Here is a 21571-nt window from a genome sequence, read left to right as displayed (position 1 = left end):
TTCTAGGAGCATGTTGATCATAGTCTTGGGAGGGTGCCCAGGGTTTATCCTCCCGTGCTTGGGCTCCCATATGATGACTAGGCTGGCAGGTAGCTCGGGGTGGCACCGCGGACCGGTTTAATATTGACAATATTCTTGCGGACTGGCCGACCAGCGGGGGGTGTTCAAGTAGTGTTAAACTCACGTCAACATGTCTTTTACAGTTAGGGTTACCAACTTTCTCTCTCCCATATAAGGGACAAAATTAGTAGTCAAATCCTGGGACACTTGTGTTTACCCCAGGAAAGACTACCATGACCATGAAGCCTTCTGCGGGCACCTGTGTGCGCATGTCTGTACATGCTGATTTTTTTCCCCACAAATCGGTCTGGCTTAATCTTCCCGATTACACTGTACATACATTATTTCTACTTTATATAGGCTGTGTATTTATCATATCATTCCTGCTTTTACTATATGTTAGTGTTATTTTTGGTTTTATGTGTTATTTGGTAGGTTATTTTTTGGGTCTGGGAACGCTCAAAAATTTCCCCCATATAAATTAATGGTAGTTGCTTCTTCGCTTCACGCCACTTCGGCACGAAAAGTTTCATAGGAATGCTCTACCTTAGCAGCGGAAATACGGGACAAGGGCGGTCCCGTATGGGACAAACCAATTTAGCCCAATATACGGGACGTCCCAGCAAATACGGGACAGTTGGCAACCCTATGTTCAAGTTGAACAGTGCATGACAGGGAACGAGGAAAGGTGCAGCTGACTCATATCTTTCCTCGTGGCCTGGTAGTACATGCTTTGCGGCCCGGTACCAGTCCGCGGCCCAGTGGTTGGGCACCGCTGCATTATAGCACACACTGAATTGATTATATTTTATTTTCTAACCTACTTTTTAACTAATAACTCCTCGTGTTCCTCTTAATTTTATATTTGAATACAATGTAATATGTATTGCATTGATATGATCCTTCCAACTGTTCCATGCTAGTTTACTGCCAGTTGCCTGCTCCTCAGTATATTCTTTTTGCGCTAGAGCAGGTGTAGATTTTTGACTGAGATTGTAAGTCGCAGGAGCAGAACCAGGCCATTCAACCCATTTAGTTTGTTCTGCCTCTTGACCATACCGATCAATTCTCCCTCTCAAACCCATTCTCCTGTCTTCTCCCTGTAACTTGTGACATGCTTACTAATCAAGAACCTGTCAACCTCTGCTTTAAATATACTCAATGACCTGGCCTCCACAGCTGTCTGTAGCAATGAATTTCACAGATTCACCACTCTGTGAAAGAAATTCCTCCTCGTCTCTGTTCCAAATGGACGTCCTTTTTTTCTGAGGCTATTCCCTCTGGTCCTAGACTCCCCCACCAATTGAAACATCTTCTCCACATCCACTCTATCTTTCAGTATTTGATAGTTTGAAATGATATTCCCGCTTCATTCTTCTGAACTCCAGAGAGTCCAGGCCTATCAAATGCTCCTCGTACATTAACCCTTAATTCCTAGGATCATTCTCGTAAACCTCCTCTGGCCCTCTACAATACCAGCACATCTTTTCTTAGATACGAAGCCCAAAGCTATTCACAATCTTCCATATGTGGTCTGACCAATGCCTTATTAAGCCTCAGCATTACGTCTTTGCTTTTATGTTCTAGTCTTCTTGAAACGAATGCTAACTTTGCATTTGCCTTCCTCACCACAGACTCAACTTGCAAATTAACCTTTAGGGAATCTTGCTCAAGGACTCCCAAGTCTCTTTGCATCTCTGACTTCTGAATTCGTTCCTATACCAAAGTTCATAGCCATACTTGAACTATATTCCATCTACCATTTCTTTGCCCGTTATCCTAAAACTAAGCTGCACAGGTGAAATGGCTTGACTGTTTGTTCATTGAGCAATGGTAGCCATGACTACTTCTGAAAATACGAGCAAATTTCTGTGTATTGATGTCAAATGATTGGTAGTTATCTGTGCAAATCAGAGCAGCAGTGTTTTCTTCAACTTTTTTTTCCCTCAGTGATTGACAAAACAGAGCGATCACAATGTTATATTGGAATGTGCACAGACTAATGCACATTTCATTGTTTCTTACTCAGTATGATGTCCAGAATAATTAACGTTTGTATGGAATACTTGAATTTGTCTTTTTGTTCACTTTGCTGTCCAAACCTTCTCAGCCACCGCATCAACCTCCACACTCTTGTCCCTAAATTTCAGCCACACACTTCTGCTTAAGCACTCCAGAATATACAAGTGGAAACTCAGTTATGCTGACCCAAGTTTAAGTTTGAAGATATTGATGATCTAACTTCCTTAGGCAGAGGGTGGTGAATCTGGAATTCTTTGCCGCAAATGGCTGTGGAGGCCAAGTCTTTGGGTATATTTAAAGTGCAGGTTGATAAGTTCTTGGCCAGTCAAGTCGTAAGAGATTATGAGGAGAAGGCAGGAGAATGGGATTGAGAGGGAAAATAAATCAGCCATGATGGAATAGATGACTTGGTAGACCAAATGGCCTAATTTGCTTCTATGTCTTACGGTCTTATGCCTTGCCTTGTAAGTTTATGGAACCCAAATGTCTGATGCAATTTTGAAACATCTTAGGATTTTATGCTAAACATAAGAACATAGAAAAGGCACGATAACTAGAGTATTTTTACCCACACGTCACCTGTTTTAGCTCTTTTTGATACTTTAAGACATAACCAGAACTGTGCATTTCTCCATTTAATTTTTTTGTCATTGTTGATTTAGAGCTTGCATTTATTATTGCATTAAAGCCCGATGGATAGAATTCTCTTAGATATCATGAAGAATATTATTTTCGAGCTAAAACCTTGCTTTTATCTGCCACGAAAATGTGTGATTCCCTTTATAGTGTTTTATTTTTGTATATAATTGTCTGTATTTGTTATCCTATTTATAACAGATCACATAACAATTTTTTTGCATTCATTCAAAATTCAAGATTGTTTATGTAATTTCTGGTACACAAGTGTAAAGAAGAACGAAATAGTTGTTACCCCAGATCTGATTCTTTAGATAACTTAAAGGCAAAAACTGAAACTCATTAAATTTGTGTCATATATTGTAAATATAAACAAAATATATCTTTAAATACTTCAAAATATCTTTGTGCAGACGTGGACAAATAATATGAACAAATCATCCGAGTCGAGGATTAAATATTTTGATGGAGATGATTACACGTGTATAACATTCCAACCTGATCTGTCAAAATTCAAGATGGATAAACTGGATAAAGATATTGTGGCACTAATGACTCGAAGAGCTTATGATGTAGCTGGGTCATGTAAAGGAGTCAAAGTCATGCTTAATGGAAAGAAGTTGCCAGTAAGTAATTATTAACAACACATCTGTAGATTACAATATTTGTAGGATGTTCTGAGATTATCCATTAATAGTTGTACTCACGCTTGGCTTCAAGTGAAAAGGTTATTGGCAGCTGTTTAACTATTTTTCATGGTTTGAAATGTATATTCTGCAGATGAACTGTTGACTGGCTTTTAACTTTTGTTTACTCTCTAGAAATGTACCTGGCCCAGGTGAGCAGAAGAGAATTTTGTGGTAGTTTTTGGGGCAGTACAGTAGAGCTGAGTTCATTCCTGACTCTACAGCTGTGTATGTGCACTTTACATATTCTCCCTGTTCCTGTTTGTTCCTATATCCCAGAGGTCTATGTGTTGGCAGGTTAATTGGACATTTTGAATTGCCCCTGTTGTGTAGGTATTTTTTAGAATTGGTAGGAAATGGGGTAAGAGTAGAATGTGGTGAGAATAGGTAATGAATGAATGGGATTGCTCTATGAGCTGGCACAGATTTGATGGACCAAATGATCTCCTGTTTGCTTGTTGTGTTGTATGGAAATATTGGAATTTTAAGAGAAATGTACCTTCGTTACTTTGATGATTATCCCTATTAACTGCAAAGTATTGTGCAAGTGACTTGTTCTTTTAGAGGGGAAATGGGTTATTGTTCTCCAAAGTGTTCTAAAAAAAAAGGAAAATAAATTTGGAAGCTCATATAAAAGGGATGAAGGAGAGGTTGCTGGAGATGAGTACAAGATTACAATGCAGCTTTTCTTGGTTAAATATTGATAGATAAAACAGAAAATGCAAGAAATATTCACCAAGCAGTATTGTTGAGGAAAAAGAACAGATAATTCAGGTTGGTGGCCTTTTATCAGAACTAGGAGAAATCAGAAATAAGACAAGTTTTGAGAATTCCAAGGAAGTTTTGTGGTTTATGTTCTACATGACAAAGTAGACCTGTGGAGGACAGGAAATGAAACCATTAGAATGTGAAAGGAGAGAAAATCAAGGAGTGGAGTTGAAGAGACAGAATGTGGTATGTGATCTTTGTTTAACTTTTGTTTTGGTTCTTTAGGTAAATGGATTCCGGAGCTATGTTGATCTTTATGTAAAAGATAAACTGGATGAAACTGGTGTTGCTCTGAAGGTGGTTCATGAAGTAGTGAATGATCGCTGGGAGGTGTGCCTGACCATGAGTGAGAAAGGCTTCCAGCAAGTCAGTTTTGTAAATAGCATTGCTACCACTAAGGTTGGTATTATAAAAAGCTTCAAGATTCAACATTGTTTAATGTCATTTCCATTGTAAAGAAGAACAAAATAATTGTGACTCTGGATCCAATGCAACACAAAAAAAACACAATAAGATAAAGAAAATAATAATAAAAAAGACTCAATAAATATAAATAAATAAGGTTAGCTTATATACATTGATTGTATGTCCATAAAGTGACACTAGGCACAGGAGTGTTTGTACATAAAGGAAATAGTAAAATAGTAGTGGTCGGGGGCATGGAGAGGGGGGGTGGGTTAGTGGCTGGAGGTGTTGATCAGCCTTACGGCTTGGTTGAAGTAACTGTTTTTGAGTCTGGTGGTCCTGGCCTGGATGCTATGTAGACTCCTCCCTGATGGGAGTGGGACAAACAGTCCATGAGCAGGGTGAATGGGAACCTTCATGATGTCTTTTTCCGGGTTTTTATATATTTGTCCATGATGGTGGGTAGGCTGGTGCCTCCGATGCATTAAGCAGTTTTGACAACCTGTAGTAGAGCCTTTCTGTCCAAGCAATGATGCAGCTTGTTAGGATGCTCTCTACTGCACATCTGTAGAATGATGTGAGTATGGATGTGCATAGTCCAGCTCTCTTCAGCCTCCTCAGGAATTAGAGGCATTGGTGAGCTTTCCTGACTATGTAGGATGTGTTCTGTGGCCATAAGAGATTGAGATATTTACTCTGAGGAGTTTGAAACTGCTTGCAGTTTCCACTGCTGTGCTGCCAATGTGAAGGGAGATGTGAGAGGTACAAGTTTTGAGGCTGATAAGCATCTCCTTTGCCTTGCTGACATTGAGGAAGAAATTATTTGCCTGGCATCAGGCCTCGAGCTCTTTACTCCTCTCTAGGCTGTCTCATCGTTGTTAGTGATTAGGCACTCTCATATTGCTTTGTGAAAGTTATCATTTTACTTTCTTTAAATCAAAAAGTATTCTAAATTTGTTGTTATTTTCAAAGGGTGGTAGACATGCAGATTATGTGGTCGACCAGATTGTTAGTAAGTTAATTGAAGTTGTGAAAAAGAAAAACAAAGCTGGAGTATCAGTCAAACCTTTTCAGGTATGTTTTTTTTTGTAGAATTCCAGTAAAACTTGACATGATAGTGTAACTCTTTAATATGAAGGTAATTTCAGATATTTTCCTTTCATGTAGGTGAAAAATCATTTATGGGTCTTTGTCAACTGTCTGATTGAAAACCCAACATTTGATTCACAAACAAAGGAAAACATGACTCTTCAGCCGAAGAGCTTTGGATCAAAATGCATTCTTTCTGAAAAGTTCTTCAAGGGGGTTAGTATTTCAGTGTTCAATATATCCCAACCTGTTGAAGGGTCTTGGCTCGAAATGGTTTATTTCTCTCCATAGATGCTGCCTGACCTGCTGAGTTCCTCTAGCATTTTGTGTGTGTTGCTCTGGATTTCCAGCAACTGTAGAATATCTTATGGTTATCAATATGTATACTTGGAGTTAACAGTTCGTATACAGATATGGGCTGATTTTAAACTTTTAAAAAATTGTCATTGATTAAGGTCAAGGAGCCAATCATTTTACATCTCCAATTTCCAGTGTTAGAATTTACATTTTTCAGGATTTAGGCAATCTTTAGTTTCATTGCATTTAGTATTGTTAAAATGAAATTGATACTTTTTGGATTGATTTTTTTTCCCTCATTGTTTTAAGAGGAAAATTTCTTTGGTTCTTTCAGGCAAACAACTGTGGCATTGTTGAAAGTATATTAAATTGGGTAAAATTTAAAGCCCAGACCCAACTGAATAAGAAGTGTTCTTCGGTAAAACACAGCAAAATTAAAGGCATTCCAAAACTAGATGATGCCAATGATGCAGGTACAGTAAATGCTTTTGCTTCCAGTAGTACAAGAACAGATGACACATATCATATCTGTGGCTTAAAATAAAATGGTCACTTGTGAAACTTAATAAGAACTATTGTGGTTGAACAGAGAGTGTTTTAATATCTGACTGCAAAACATTTTCCATAACCTGTTTCACATTTGTCTTTAATATGTAAGCTGTATGAGCTAAAGGATATGTATATATTTCTAAATTAGGTGGAAGGCATTCCTCAGAATGTACATTGATTCTGACAGAAGGAGATTCAGCCAAATCCTTGGCTGTGTCAGGTCTAGGTGTCATTGGCCGTGATAGATATGGTGTGTTCCCACTGAGGGGTAAAATTCTCAATGTTCGAGAAGCTTCACATAAACAGGTATGGCTGAACACAGATAATAAGTAAAATAGCATTGTATCTTTTAACTTGATAAGCCTTTTTGTCCTCAGCTGGAAATCACTTGAATGCAAAACAATTGTGAACAGAGCATTTGAGACGTAATCTCAATGAGTATTCTGGCAAGAAGATACCGCCTTTCTAATTAAAGCATGTGTCTAAAATACTTGTACACATGTATTTTGCAAGTTATTTTATTAGCAAATTTTTACCTCAGATTATTTTGTTGCATGTAATGTAGGTCTCTTGTGGTTCAGTCCTAATTTCCCACAACTTCAGTTAGAGTTCCACATAAGTAAATCAATGAGGTTAATGAAGTTCATTATTTATTACTCCAGTCAGGTGCCTTGCTAAGCTTTCAGATAGAGCCAGTAAATAAACCTCCGTTTATTAACTCCATCTGTTAATGTGATGGACTCTATATTTCACAGATCTAACAGCATTGGGCAAATTCATTTGGCAAAGAAGGGATGGGAGGGGGAGGTAGTGGAAGTAGATTTTATTTTTTAGTTTACATCATTAATCCCCCTTATCATTCTTCAAACTGTTTCTTGAATATTTTGCAATTTTTGTGTGATTAAACTGGATGCCACTTTCTCTCATATCCTTACGACTAAAGTTTGTCTTTTTTGTATCACAGACTTTAGAACGAGTCTCATGAAAACAGAGACATTAATGAAACGACTTTGGTCAGAATATTTATTGTGAAAACGATTTATTTTATTCTTACTCTCTGTATGAGAAATGCAGCATGAATAATTGTCACACAAAATTTAATTACATTTGATTACTACCTTATTTGAAGCTTGTGCATTTTCTGACCTTTCAATGGAACTTCATTTGAAAGAATGTAAGAAAATAGTTTTAATAATCATTTAACAAACAATACCTAACAGGACCGATGCAAGGTTTCAGCCCAAAACATTGACAAGATTCTTTCCTTGCACAGATGCTGCTTGACCCTCTTTCCCCACTGACTTCCTCCAACAGACTGTTGCTCTAGATTTCTACAGTCTTTTATGTCTCCATATGAACTAATCGTTTTGTTAACCTACACCAGATTCTAAAGTCGGAAGTCAAATAACCTTCAATGATCTCTCAGTCAGGCATTACCGATTAGTAAAAGAAACGATAAAATTTCTTGAACTTGTTTGTTGATTTCAGCAGTTGAATCTTACAATTGAAGAAAATAAGATTGAAATTCTCTAATTTGTTTTTAGTAATCTTGCATATCTCCTTGTAATTGTAAGCTTGCTCTTTAATAGGGTTCTAACACTCAAGGTTGTCAGACATATTCAGAGATAATAAATCTTTAAAATATTTCTGCTGTTAGATGGATAATAAGAAAGATGCTTTTATTTTTATATCCCCAAGGCATCATAAGCCTATTTTGTTATCTTTTTATTTTATAATCCTTCATAAACAGAATAATTTAGTTTTGTTTATTCCTGTATTATCTTACAGTACTTTTAATTTGTAAAATTATTAAATGAAAGAAAGCAGCAATTTTTATTTATTTTACCTTCAATAATATACTTCAATTTTACAGAATTGGTAATGAAATATTGCATGGATACCTTAAACCCTGCTGTCTGAATTTAATCTGTGGTTCTGATTATTTTGATGGAATACCTTAAAGGACCTCATTCTGTAAATTGCTTCATAGTAACTAAATTTAGTTCACTTGCTGTGGTTATCCATTACAATTTTAATAATTTAAAAGAATATTGAATTATTGAGTTGTGAAACATTGCAATTCCAGAAAAAACAAAGATATTAATGTTACTTTGTTGTGCAGATAATGGAGAATGCAGAAATCAACAACATTATCAAGATAGTAGGTCTTCAGTACAAGAAAAGTTACGATGATGCAGAATCACTGAAATCTCTTCGCTATGGCAAGATTATGATCATGACTGATCAGGTTAGCATTTCACTTTCCCTGAATCTTAATTAAAAGGAGATGCACATAATAGTGTTCTCAATAAATACTGCAGGAACTCTGCTCTGTGAGCATAAAAGCTGACATTGAGTACTATCAAAGTTCTATTGTTTCACAGAAAGTCAGAGAATATATTTACCTAGTCCTGGCTTCACTTGTGTTTACTATTTCCCTCTATCTGTTTAATTTTCTGTTTGTTTTTATCTGTTTTGCTCTTTTTATTTCTATTGCATATTTTAATTGGAATGTAAGTTGTAATGAGAAGTGTCCCTTTGGCTGTTGGCTTTGAGAATGCTGGCATAATATAGTTTTGCTTCCTTCCATCCCATGACTTACACCAAGTGCTCTACTTACCCTCTGGTTATTCAGTTTTTCTGATTCAGTTATCTCTGGCTTGTATTTACTCTCATATTCCCTCCAAGATGAGAGGATATTTACACCATCAATAAAACTCAACAGGACTCCCACTCTCTCCCCCCGCCCCACGGCCCCACATCCCTGTTTCTTTAAAAAGGGCTTTGTTTATTTTCAAGATGCACTTACTGTTTAGGGCAGTAATGAAAGTCCTCCATCTCTGTCTATCAAATTTTGGTCTTGGTCTTGATGGTGTTCAGGTCTTCCTTTATTGTGCCCAAAGCTTCCTCTTAGTTTTCACCACTGTCAGCCATGCAAGTTCTGGGTGGAGACTCAGGAATACAGTTGCATACAAATGTAGAAGGGTCCTTCATTCATTGCTGTTTCCGTAACGACCAGTCAGAGTGATTAGGCCTGAACTGAGTCCCCAAACCTGAGGACTGGCGGACCACTCTTAGTCTGACCCCTACCCTTTGACCTGTTTGTTATGGGTGATCTTAGCAAGAGCCAAATGACTCCAGCCAACATAGTTCTCTGGATCATTGAGGTATGCAAGGCTCCAAACCACAACAAGGTTGTGGTCGTCTTGGAGGTTTCAAATTTCACTTTCCTTAAAAGATATTTCCTTTATTAAATTCCTTGAATTACTCGCTCCACTTTACGATTTTCAGTTTCAGGACAATAAAATTCTGGTTTTAGTTGTGAGCAAGGCACAAACTTAAAATCAACTGGCAAACATTTGGCACCCTTCACCAAAGCAGGTCAGCCCAAAGAAATTAGTATTCATTTAAATGCAGTCACTGAAAGAAATGTAATCTTCAATTCCACAGCAAAATTTTATGTACTGTGTAAATTAGATTCAAGATTGTTTAATGTCATTTCCTGTACACGTGTGTAAGGGGGACAAATTATTGTTACACAGGATCCAATACAGCACAAAAGATAAATAACACAATAATAAAAAAAACCATGAATATAAATACAATAGATAATCACTTTTGTTAATTGGGAGACAAATACTGACCATGGAACAGGAACTTCCCTGCTCTTCTCCCCAGTTAAGTTTTTTTTATATAGCTACCAGCAGAAAGACATGCGGAGTCTTCTGACTCTATTGAAGTATCATTCTAGTATTTTACAATCAGAGCTCCAAACAGTTTAATTCTGATTCCTATTCTCGTTTTGACATGTTGTTCCATGGCCTCCTCTTGTGCCATGATGAGGCCACCCACTTTATATTTTGTCAGGGCAGCTTCCAATCTGATGGCATGAATATCGATTTCTCCTTCTGGTATTAAAATTTTTTCCAAACCCTCCCATCTTCTTCTATTCTCAATTTCAGCCTCTTACCTCTTCTCAACTACCTAGCACCTCCCTGGGTCCCCTCCTTCCCTTTCTCCTATCATTCACTCTCCTCTGCTATCAGATTCCTCTTCTCCAGCCCTTTATCTTTCCAACACACCTTGGCTCCACCTATCACCTTCCAGCTAATCCTCCTTCCCCTCCTCCCATATTTTCATTCTGGCATCTTTCCCCTTCCAGTCCTGAAGAAGGGTCTCGACCTGAAATGTTGACTGTTTATTCATTTCCATGGACGCTGCCTGACCTGCTGATTTCCTTTAGCATTTTGTGCATCTTGCTTATGATCAGCAAAAATTTGCATTCATGCAATGCTGTATAATATTATACAATACGTTAAAGTGTTCAGTATAATCAAACAAAAAGTGACAAAAAGCTGGAAAGAATTTTGTTCTTAAGAGAGAAATGGGTTGTTTAGAAGGATTATTTCAGAACTCAGACAAGATAACTGAAGACAGAAACACCCACTAGTTGTGAGGCAAAAAGGAAAGTAATACATGAGAGCTTGAACTGGAGTAGTGGACAGTTCATGTTAGTGTTGTAATTTGATGAATTCATGCAGGAATTGAAGCATGAATGAGAATCTTGTTGAGCCAGAGGCTTGATGGGTGAGTCCTAAACTCTAACTGGTGTAAATTGGGATGTTGGAAACAGAGCTTTACACTTAATGGTCAGTTTAGGTACTTCCTGCACCTACGGTACTGTGTCAAAGTCTTAGGCACCCTAGATTTTTTATATAAATTTTGTTTTAGAGGTTTGTTTTTTGTCTTCTACATTTTCATGTCAGTAGAAAAAGTGCAAATTTTAGATTTCCGAACATTACTTTTCCATAAAAATTAATGTTATAGAGAAATTTTTGTATTTTGTTAAAGAAAGTAAAATATTAAGTAAAGACTAACTTTCAAATAAAAACATGATTACTTTGTAGGTTTATAGTCTAGTGCATGATTAAACAAAGATACCAAATAGATGCAAATGATGAATGACATTATGAGTTGAATGAACTAAAATGATTAACTGGTGTAGAAGGAAACCCAGACTAAAAGGTCAGTGTGTGGTAGATGTGACAGTTTAATCTTCAACGCAGAGCTTTGAATCATGGAATTCCTTTGATACAGGATAAGCATGGGGAAAGTAAAATACACAGATACAAACAAATGTGAGAAACTGATATAGAAAGAGGTAAATCAATTTCAGGTGGGGAAAAAAGGATTAGTATCACAGAAGCAGTTGTTATGACCGTGAAGATTGCTTTGAAAGAGTGAAAGATTAATTTGAATTGTAGAACCAAAACTCTTAGCAGTTTATCATAATAGCTTAATCAAAACAGTTAATATTAATTTGCATATCTTTAAATGTTACAGGATCAGGATGGCTCTCACATCAAAGGCTTGCTGATTAACTTCTTCCATCACAACTGGCCATCTCTTTTGAGACACCATTTCTTGGAGGAATTCATTACTCCGATAGTAAAGGCTAGTGAACCTTTAGAACAATCTACAATCCTGTTGCTGTAGATGAAAATAAAAATGTGAAGCACTGATTTTTGATACTTTTTTTTAAATAAAGGCTACCAAAAATAAACAAGAATTGGCATTCTACAGCATTCCTGAATTTGATGAGTGGAAAAAACACGCAGAAAACAACAAATCTTGGAAAGTAAAATACTACAAAGGTTTGTAATGTAAAAATTTAACTTAAAATAGTCAAAAGTAAAAACCTAGGAGGTGGGGGGCACACCTGATTTAATTTAGCAATTTTGTATTTTTGTGCAGCTGCCAACAAGTTTTATGCAGAAATACTTTCAAACTGGAGTTGAGTTTGATTCTGCCAGTTGCAGGTACCCATTAGAGCTAATGTTAAGTAACAATCTGATCAAATACGCTTATAAAATGACTGGAATATGTGATGTCTCATGCAGGTCTTGGCACCAGCACATCAAAAGAGGCAAAAGAGTACTTTGCTGATATGGACAGACACCGCATAATGTTTAGATACACAGGCCCAGAGGATGATGCTGCAATAACCCTGGTATTATACATAACTATAGAAAATCTCAGCTTGTTAAGTTTTCAATAAATTTGTGTAATTTTATTTTCAGAGAAGTTAGAAGTTAAATTCTGCATTAATGTATTCATTAATTAGTTCTATCTCAATATATACTATCAGATCAAATCCATATGATGATATCAGTAGTATTCATTGAATGATTAGGCTAGTGTTAAATAGGTGGGTTGCTGGGCAGCATGGCTAGTTGGGCCAGAAAGGCCTCTTCTATACTGTATCTCGAAATAAAATGAAAAAAAGTTAACACATGGGAACTAAAAGCACAAAAATTGCAATAATTAGATTATTTTTAGTTCAACTGATTTCAATATCAGACTTTCAATTGGTTTATAAAGTGGTTATAATTGTGAGTTAATGAATGATTGGTCAATAGAAATTACTGTTCTCTGTGGTATAAAAGCTAAATTAATGCTTTGATTAAAAATATTTCAGGCTTTCAGCAAAAAGAAAATAGATGATCGAAAAGAATGGCTGACCAATTTCATGGAAGATAGAAGGCAGAGAAGGCTGCATGGATTGCCAGAGGTCTGGAGCTTTACATTGCAGAATTTAATATTTAATCTTCTGTTCTGCTTGTGATTGTGACATTTAAAATTTAATTTTACAGCAATATTTATATGGAACATCAACTAGGCACCTGACATACAATGACTTCATCAACAAGGAGTTGATCCTTTTCTCAAATTCTGACAATGAAAGGTCTATTCCTTCTCTTGTTGATGGTAAGCATCTGAAGTAGACATTATTACGATTAAATTCTATAATTCATCTGTGGCATCCCCGCACTACCCTTTTTAAGATCAGTTTATTGACTTCAAATACTGGGAATTTGTATCCTAATTAATCAAATTATATAGAACTTGCCTACTAGATAGGATTAAAAATTAAATATAGACCATGACACTGTAAGCAACACACACAAAAACTCAGCAGGTCAGGCAGCATCTGTGAAGTGGAATAAACAGTCACAGTTTCAGGCCAAGATCCTTCTTCAGGACCTGATGAAGCATCTCGGCCAGAAACGTTGATAGTTTATTTCTCTCCATAGACGCTGCCCAACCTGCTGAGTTTTGTATTTTGTGCGTGTGTGTTGCTCTGGATTTCTAGCATATGTAGAATCTCTTGTGTTTATAACATTGTAAATTGTTTTATTTTGATATATCCTGATTAACATTATGATAAATATAAAATCTTACTAAGATTCATACATAATATTTTACTCTCTTCTTGATTTGTTTAAAAAAAAATTGCTCAACATGGGATCTTTTCAACCAGTTGAATATAAGCTTTTTGTAGAATATGATTCAGCATTCATGAAAATTAAATCTATCTTAAAAGCTAGGTATTATTTTTAAAAGAGTATACATTTCTATTTAATCTCAGGTTTAAAACCCGGTCAGCGGAAAGTGTTATTTACATGTTTTAAGAGGAATGACAAACGAGAAGTCAAGGTTGCTCAGTTGGCAGGTTCAGTGGCTGAAATGTCTGCCTATCACCATGGTGAGGTAAATAAAAAAACTAAATATTTTTATACTGCTTTCAGCTAATGTCAAATGGACCTAATTAGATTTGAAATGCAGATTTTGCTTTGTATCTTGACTCCAAGTGTAGAGGTAGTCAAAATTATTAATTTAAATTAACTATTAATTTATTAAACAATTCAGTTGTTATGATGGTTATTCAGCATCTAGAAAAAATCCCTCCAGTAAGAAGCTGGATATATAACATGGAATCCTGGACAAATAATCTACTTTGTTCATGTTTGTTCAGAGAATTGAATCATTTTTTAATTTATATAACATGCTGAACAGAGACAATGAGTTGAATGGCTTAATTATGTTCCTTTGGCTTGTGGTGTAACTATTCAGAATAAGATTCATTCATTTATCACATGTACATCAAAAAATATATTGAATTGTGTCATTTGTGTTAACAACCAGCACACTAGGGTCAGCCCGCAAAGTGTCGTTGCACATTCTGGTGCTGGCATAGCATTCCCACAATGTTTACAGAACAGTACAAGCAACAACATCAATAATAACAAAATTACAACAGCAAACTAAGCCCCGTTCCTCCTTCCCATACAATTTGCAAGTTGAGAGTGCATTTGTGAAATGAGATCCCAGGCAGCAGAAAATTCCTGCAGCCATTTAACAACTGTCAGATCCACCCCACCTGTCTCTGAAATGCTTATTTGTATGTGCAGATTGTACATAAGCCAGCCATTTGTAAGCTGGGAAGATGTGTGGTCATTTCATTAACACCATATCTACCTAAGATGTATCTCATCGGGGCATTTGTGATGCGCGTCAATGCTCTCATTCCCATATTTAAGGAAGAAGGTGCTGGCCCTGGAAAGTGTCCAGAGAAAGATGAAAAAGATTAATGAAAGGTTTAATGTATGAGGAGTACTTGTCTCTGGGCCTGTACTTGGTAGACTGCAGAAAGATGAGGTGAGAATCTCATTGAATTTAGTGGATACTAGAAGACCTGGAAAGAGTGGGTGTAGAATCAGTAGGAGAGCTTTGGATCTGAGTGCACAGCCTCAGAATAAAGAATGTCCCTTTAAAACTGACAGGAATTTCTTCAGCCACAGATTGGTGAATCTGTGAAAGTCATTGCCACAGACAGCTGTGGAAGTCAAATTATTGAGTATATTCAAAGTGGAGCTTGATAGGTTCTTGATTAGTCAGGGTATCAAAGGTTATGGGGAGAAAGTAGGAGAATGGGGTTGAGAGGGATGATAAATCAGCCATAATGGAATGGTGGAGTAGACTTGATGGGCTGAATAGCTTAATTCCACTCCTATGTTTTATGGACATGGTGGATACTGAGCTTCCTTTAAACATGATAATATGCTAGGACATTTTTGACATAAAGAAGAGGGTGGTGCTGGTCTCTTGAAGAGTATTAATATGGATAATTATCTGGGTCTGATGTGTTAAAGATTAGTTTTATTTATCAGACATACAGTACATCAAAACGTGCATTGAAATATGTTTGTGTCATTGAACAACACAGTCCTAGGACAAGACCACAAGTGTTGCCATGCTTCTGACGTCAACATAGTGTGCCAAAACTTACTAATCTGTACATCTTTGGGATGTGGGAGGAAAGTAAAACACCTGGATGAAACCCACATGGTCACAGGGAAAATGTGCAAGCTCCTTACAGATAACACCAGCAATGAACCCAGATCTTTGGTGCTGTAAAGTGTTAGACTAACTGCTACACTACTGTTCTGCCCCTGAGTAATTAGAACGCTTTATTGGATTAAACTCGGACCAGAAATGGAGGGGTATCAAATTTGGAAACGTTGATATTTTAAAAAGATTTGTTAAAGCAGCGATTGGGGTTGGTGGTGATTGGGGGGAACTGTGGTAGGATTGAATACCGGAATGATATTTTGTATTTGGGGCATCACCAGATGACAGTGCGAATAAGAACAGTGGTTGAACAGGTTCTGCTACTAGTTAGGAGCATGACTACACTGGTAATCTTCAGAACATGTCTTCCAATTAAAGAAAGCTTGTGACTTGTCTGTGAATTTAAATCACAATTAAGTATCTGCATGTTTATTGTTTTAATTTTAGCAAGCACTTATGATGACCATTGTAAACTTGGCCCAAAACTTTGTTGGCAGTAATAATATAAGCTTATTGCAACCAATTGGGCAATTTGGTACCAGACTGCATGGCGGGAAAGATGCTGCCAGTCCCCGTTACATTTTTACCATGTTAAGGTAAGTCAAATACGCTGTTCAGTAACAAATCACCAATGTTTCTCATGTCCATACTTCACCATGGCTGTCCCTTAGAAGGGACAGTAGATCTTAGAACATAGAATATAGACATCAACAGCACGTTACAGACCCTTCGCCCATAATGTTGTGCTGACCATGTAACCTGCTCTAGAGACTGCTTAGAATTTCCCTCTATTTTTCTAATTTCCATGTACCTATTTAAGAATCTCTTAAAAGACCCTATTGTATGCATTATCTATGCAGATTGAAAATATTAGTAATTTACATTTTTTCATTTTCTTATTTATGTTTACATATTTATTGATTTGTCAAACATTTTTGTTACCATCATCCAGTTAAACACTTTGAGTTCATATCAAAAATTTACCTCTAAGATGTTCTGTGAAACTCGAACACAATTACTAAATTCTTAAGATAAAAGTATTTTTGATTAGTGTAGCTAATTTATTACATGGCAGCTTTTTAATTATTTTCATTGAAATTTATACTTGACAAAGAACCATTCTGCCTTTGTGTTTTGCACAGTAAAGGAAATTGTTCTGTATGCCGCCACCTTTGCTACCATGTTTGCATGTCTTGCTATCTTTATGGCACCTATCAACAGGAAATTTAAGTTCCTTCTAAACTTCAAAGTTTCATGTTTTTATTATGTATTCCCTTCTTTTGATTGTTCTCAATTATTATAGATTGAATTTCATTTGCTGCATTTGTGCTCATCTTGTCCATTGCGATCAGGCTCAGTTTAACTTCTCTGTCTATTCAACTTTGTCATCAGGAGTATCTGCTTTTTAATTGGGGCTTTAATATTCAAATCATTGCTCTATATTACAGAAAAGGGACTGGTTGCTAAGCTGTGTTGAATTTAACTGTAAAATGTCTCCAGTCATTTAAAAAAAATTATATTAACTGACTTTACCTCCCTTTTTCCGAGTCCAGTTTGAATGTAACATCCCATCTTCCTTAGATTCCTCTGGGTTTTTACTTTCTTGGCTGACTTGGGGGAAGTTTCACAGGAGCCTTGCTAAATATCCAAAAAAAAGTCTTTATTTCATCAAGGGTCTGTAATTGTTTTCAAAATATTCAGTTATTGTAAACAACAACCTCCTTAAAGTTGGGCTGGCTGTACTTGATTAAGCTATAAAGCTCTGAATGACAGTTTATAATTTCCATCAGAATGGTAGCAAGAAGTTTGATAGGATAGAGTTGAGTTTGGACCAGTCATAATCTGACTTAATAGCAGGTGAGGCTCAAGTATTTGAGTGATCTGTTTCAGTTCCTATATTTGCACTTACAAAGATGAATTCCTTCCTCACCATTATAATGAAAAGTCTTCCAATATACCCCTTTAATTAATTCTGTTATAACTTCCTGTAAAGTTGCTATAAATTTGTATATTGATAGTATTCCTAATTTTAACTATAATATTTTGCAGATAAAGTTGTTGTATTTTGTTTGTTTTAGTCCTTTGGCACGTTTGCTTTGCCCTCAAATGGATGACAATTTACTGAAATTCCTTTATGATGACAACCAACGAGTTGAGCCAGAATGGTACTGCCCCATAATTCCCATGGTCCTCGTTAATGGAGCTGAAGGAATTGGTACAGGATGGGCTTGTCGAATTCCCAACTACGATACCAGAGAACTAGTCAATAATGTCAGGCGGATGCTAGATGGGTTGGATCCCCTTCCTATGGTAAATAATGAAAGCTTACTCATAATTTAACACAAATCACGATGTTGTACACTTCCGAGTAAATGCATTTTACATAATTTTGAATTTTACTCAAGTTCATTTTCTGAAGGACACCATAGATATGGATTTAGTGGTGGTGTACTTAAAATACCATCCTAATACTCGTGAGGCATAGAGTTCATATTCCCCCATGGGTGCTGTGGAATTTAAACTCTTAATAAACTGGGAAGTTAAAAAATTGTAATCATGATCGCAAGTTGTAAAAATTACGACTGATTTAATATCATGTCCTTCAGAGGATGAAATTTGACATGGCCGACATGTGACTTCAGAACCACCAGTGTGACTGACTTTAAATGACTTCTGAAATTCTAGTCCTGAGCAAATCACTTAGTTCAAGGGCACCCAGAACTTGCAAAAACAATGAAAATACTAGGATGAAATACTGAGTCTTTGCCAGTGAGCATGTGCAATGCTACATCCTAATTCTTTTCAGTTGAGTTGAATGGAAAAGAAAATTTGGTACGGTATAAAGTGTTGACTTGCTATTGCTTCATTTTTCCTTACAATCACAGATGAATTGTGGTTCAAATGATTTGAAGATGGCAAATGTTACTGTAATACCATTATTCTAGCAATTTGACCTGCCTTTTTCTTTAGGTGAAAACCCTAATCACGATGCATTCTATCTATATGCACCCATTTTTGTTATTGGAAATGATAGTGTCAGCCTTTGAGTTGAAAGGCAGTGATTTCTACAATTCTGAACACTTCAATGCGTAAGCTAGAGTGACATTTCATGGGATTCCTGTTTCCTTTGATGTTAAGTTGGTAAATGAATGTCCTATCTACCAGTTACGAGAATGAAGAGTATTCTGACCAATACTAAACTAGGCATGACAACCCACCTCAGAGTACTGAAATGTTATGTTTATCCAGTTATGTTATATGGCTCAGAATGTTGGACAATATCTACAAACCCCATTTCCAGAAAAGTTGGGATATTTTCCAAAATGCAATAAAAACAAAAATCTGTGATATGTTAATTCAGGTGAAGCTTTATTTAACTGACAAAAGTACAAAGAAAAGATTTTCAATAGTTTTACTGACCAACTTAATTGTATTTTGTAAACCTACACAAATTTAGAATTTGATGGCTGCAACACACTCAACAAAAGTTGGGACAGAGGCATGTTTACCATTGTGTTACATCACCTTTCCTTTTAATAACACTTCTTAATCATTCTGGAACTGAGGATACTAATTGTAGTAGATTTGCAATTGGAAATTTTGTCCATTCTTGCTTGATATAAGACTTCAGCTGCTCAACAGTCCGTGGTCTCCGTTGTCTGATTCTCCTCTTCATGATGCACCATACATTTTCAGTAGGAGATAGATGTGGACTGGCAGCAGGCCAGTCAAGCACACGCACTGTGTGTCTACAAAGCGACGCTGTTGTAGCCTGTGCAGAATGTGGTCGGGCATTGTCCTGCTGAAATAAGCATGGAAGTCCCAGGAAGAGACGTTGCCTTGATGGCAACATATGTCTCTCTAAAATCCTAATATACACCTCAGAGTCAATGGTACCTTCACATACATGCAACTCACCCATGCCGTGGGCACTGATGCACCCCCATACCATCACAGATGCTGGCTTTTGCACCTTTCACTGATAACAATCTGGATGGTCGTTTTCATCTTTGGCACGGAGAACTCGACGCCAGTTTTTTCCGAAAACTAGCTGAGATGTGGACACATCTGACTACAGTACGTGGTTCCACAGTCTTTCGGTCCATCTGAGATGAGCTCAAGCCCGGAGAACTCGCCGGTGTTTCTGCATAGAGTTGATGTATGGCTTCCTCCTTGTGTAATACAGTTTCAAGTTGCATTTCTGGATGCAGCGACGGACTGTGTTGAGTGACAATGGTTTTCCAAAGTACTCCCGAGCCCAGGTGGCTATAATTGTCACAGTAGCATGACGGTTTCTTAGGCAGTGCCGCCTGAGGGCTCGAAGATCACGTGCATTCAACAGTGGTTTCCGACCATGTCCTTTACGCACTGAGATGTCTCTGAATACCCTGAATCTTTTCACAATATTATGTACTGTAGATGTTGAAAGACCTAAATTCTCTGCAATCTTGCGTTGAGAAATGTTTCTTTTGAACTGACTAACAAGTCTCTCTCGAATTTTGGCACAAAAGGGTGAGCCACGACCCATCCTTGCTTGCAAAGACTGAGCCTTTGATGGACGCTACTTTTATACCCAGTCATGATACCTCACCTGCTACCAATTAGCCTGCTTAATGTGGAGTCTTCCAAACCGGTGTTACTTGAATATTCTGTGCACTTTTCAATCTTATTTTAACTCTGTCCCAACTTTTGTTGAGTGTGTTGCAGCCATCAAATTCTAAATTTGTGTATGTTTACAAAATACAATTAAGTTGGTCAGTAAAACTATTGAAAATCTTTTCTTTGTACTTGTGTCAGTTAAATAAAGGTTCATGTGAATTAACATATCACAGATTTTTGTTTTTATTGCATTTTGGAAAATATCCCAACTTTTCTGGAAATGGGGTTTGTAGTAACATGAGGAAACGAATTGTAGAGCAGAGATGTGGTTTTTGAGGAGGATGCAAAGAATATCTTGGACGAAACGAATATCTAACGAGGATGTCATGAACAGAGCAAACACAAAAAGAGAAATAATGTATGAGATCATGAAAAGGGAACATAACTTCATTGGACATGTGATTAGGAAAGAGGAGTTAGAATGCATGGTAATTATGGGAAAGATTGAAGGGAAGAAAGCAAGAAGAAGACAAAGACAAATGATGATGGAGACAGCAGCCAGGGAACTGGAAATGAATACCAATGAATTGATCTACTTGACCCGAAACAGGAGTATGTGGGCCATGGCAGTCAAAGCTCAAACTGGGCATGACACCTGATGATGATGATCTACCAATAGCAATTGTAAATTTTCATACTGTTTTCAAACTTGATGGTGGTTTTCCTTGCAGTCTATAAACATTTATTTCTCAAAACTGTTATCTGGCCATTTATTTCTTTGCTTTTAATTGTGTCCTGCTATTCCTTACATTATAACAATGTTGATACTTACAAAGCGTTTCATTGGTGAGATACCCTGTGATTCTGAAAAGCAGCATGATTAGTTTATTCTTCATTACTTCATGTTATGGATGCATTAGTGATAATTTTTCAAAACTCGTTAGAGGATGCATTAGTGATAATTTTTCAAAACTCGTTAGATTCTGGACTAGTTCCTGAGGATTGGAGGGTGGCTAATGTAACCCCACTTTTTAAAAAAGGAGGGAGAGAGAAACCGGGGAATTATAGACCGGTTAGCCTAACGTCAGTGGTGGGGAAACTGCTGGAGTCAGTTATCAAGGATGTGATAACAGCACATTTGGAAAGCGGTGAAATGATCGGACAAAGTCAGCATGGATTTGTGAAAGGAAAATCATGTCTGACGAATCTCATAGAATTTTTTGAGGATGTAACTAGTAGAGTGGATAGGGGAGAACCAGTGGATGTGG

At 36.9% G+C, this 21571-nt stretch overlaps 1 protein-coding gene across 2 annotated transcripts in view; it reads left to right on the top strand.

The window, feature by feature from the left end:
• The window catches only part of top2b (DNA topoisomerase II beta), a 96658-nt gene that overhangs the window by 42208 nt on the left and 32879 nt on the right, over positions 1-21571 (top strand). For both annotated transcript variants that reach the window (XM_063069468.1, XM_063069467.1), the window contains exons 7-21: positions 3132-3344; positions 4398-4571; positions 5550-5651; positions 5745-5882; positions 6298-6436; positions 6661-6818; positions 8635-8760; positions 11856-11966; positions 12061-12166; positions 12413-12522; positions 12991-13083; positions 13166-13280; positions 13942-14063; positions 16152-16300; positions 17783-18014. In XM_063069468.1, the coding sequence (XP_062925538.1) occupies positions 3132-3344; positions 4398-4571; positions 5550-5651; positions 5745-5882; positions 6298-6436; positions 6661-6818; positions 8635-8760; positions 11856-11966; positions 12061-12166; positions 12413-12522; positions 12991-13083; positions 13166-13280; positions 13942-14063; positions 16152-16300; positions 17783-18014 (2088 nt within the window). The remainder of the gene's footprint in view (positions 1-3131; positions 3345-4397; positions 4572-5549; positions 5652-5744; positions 5883-6297; positions 6437-6660; positions 6819-8634; positions 8761-11855; positions 11967-12060; positions 12167-12412; positions 12523-12990; positions 13084-13165; positions 13281-13941; positions 14064-16151; positions 16301-17782; positions 18015-21571) is intronic.

The sequence above is a fragment of the Mobula hypostoma genome, chromosome 17 (assembly GCF_963921235.1).
Source record: "Mobula hypostoma chromosome 17, sMobHyp1.1, whole genome shotgun sequence".
NCBI lineage: Eukaryota > Metazoa > Chordata > Chondrichthyes > Myliobatiformes > Myliobatidae > Mobula > Mobula hypostoma.
The sequence above is the reverse complement of the archived record's forward strand: the minus strand, read 5'-3'. Positions and strand labels throughout refer to the sequence as shown.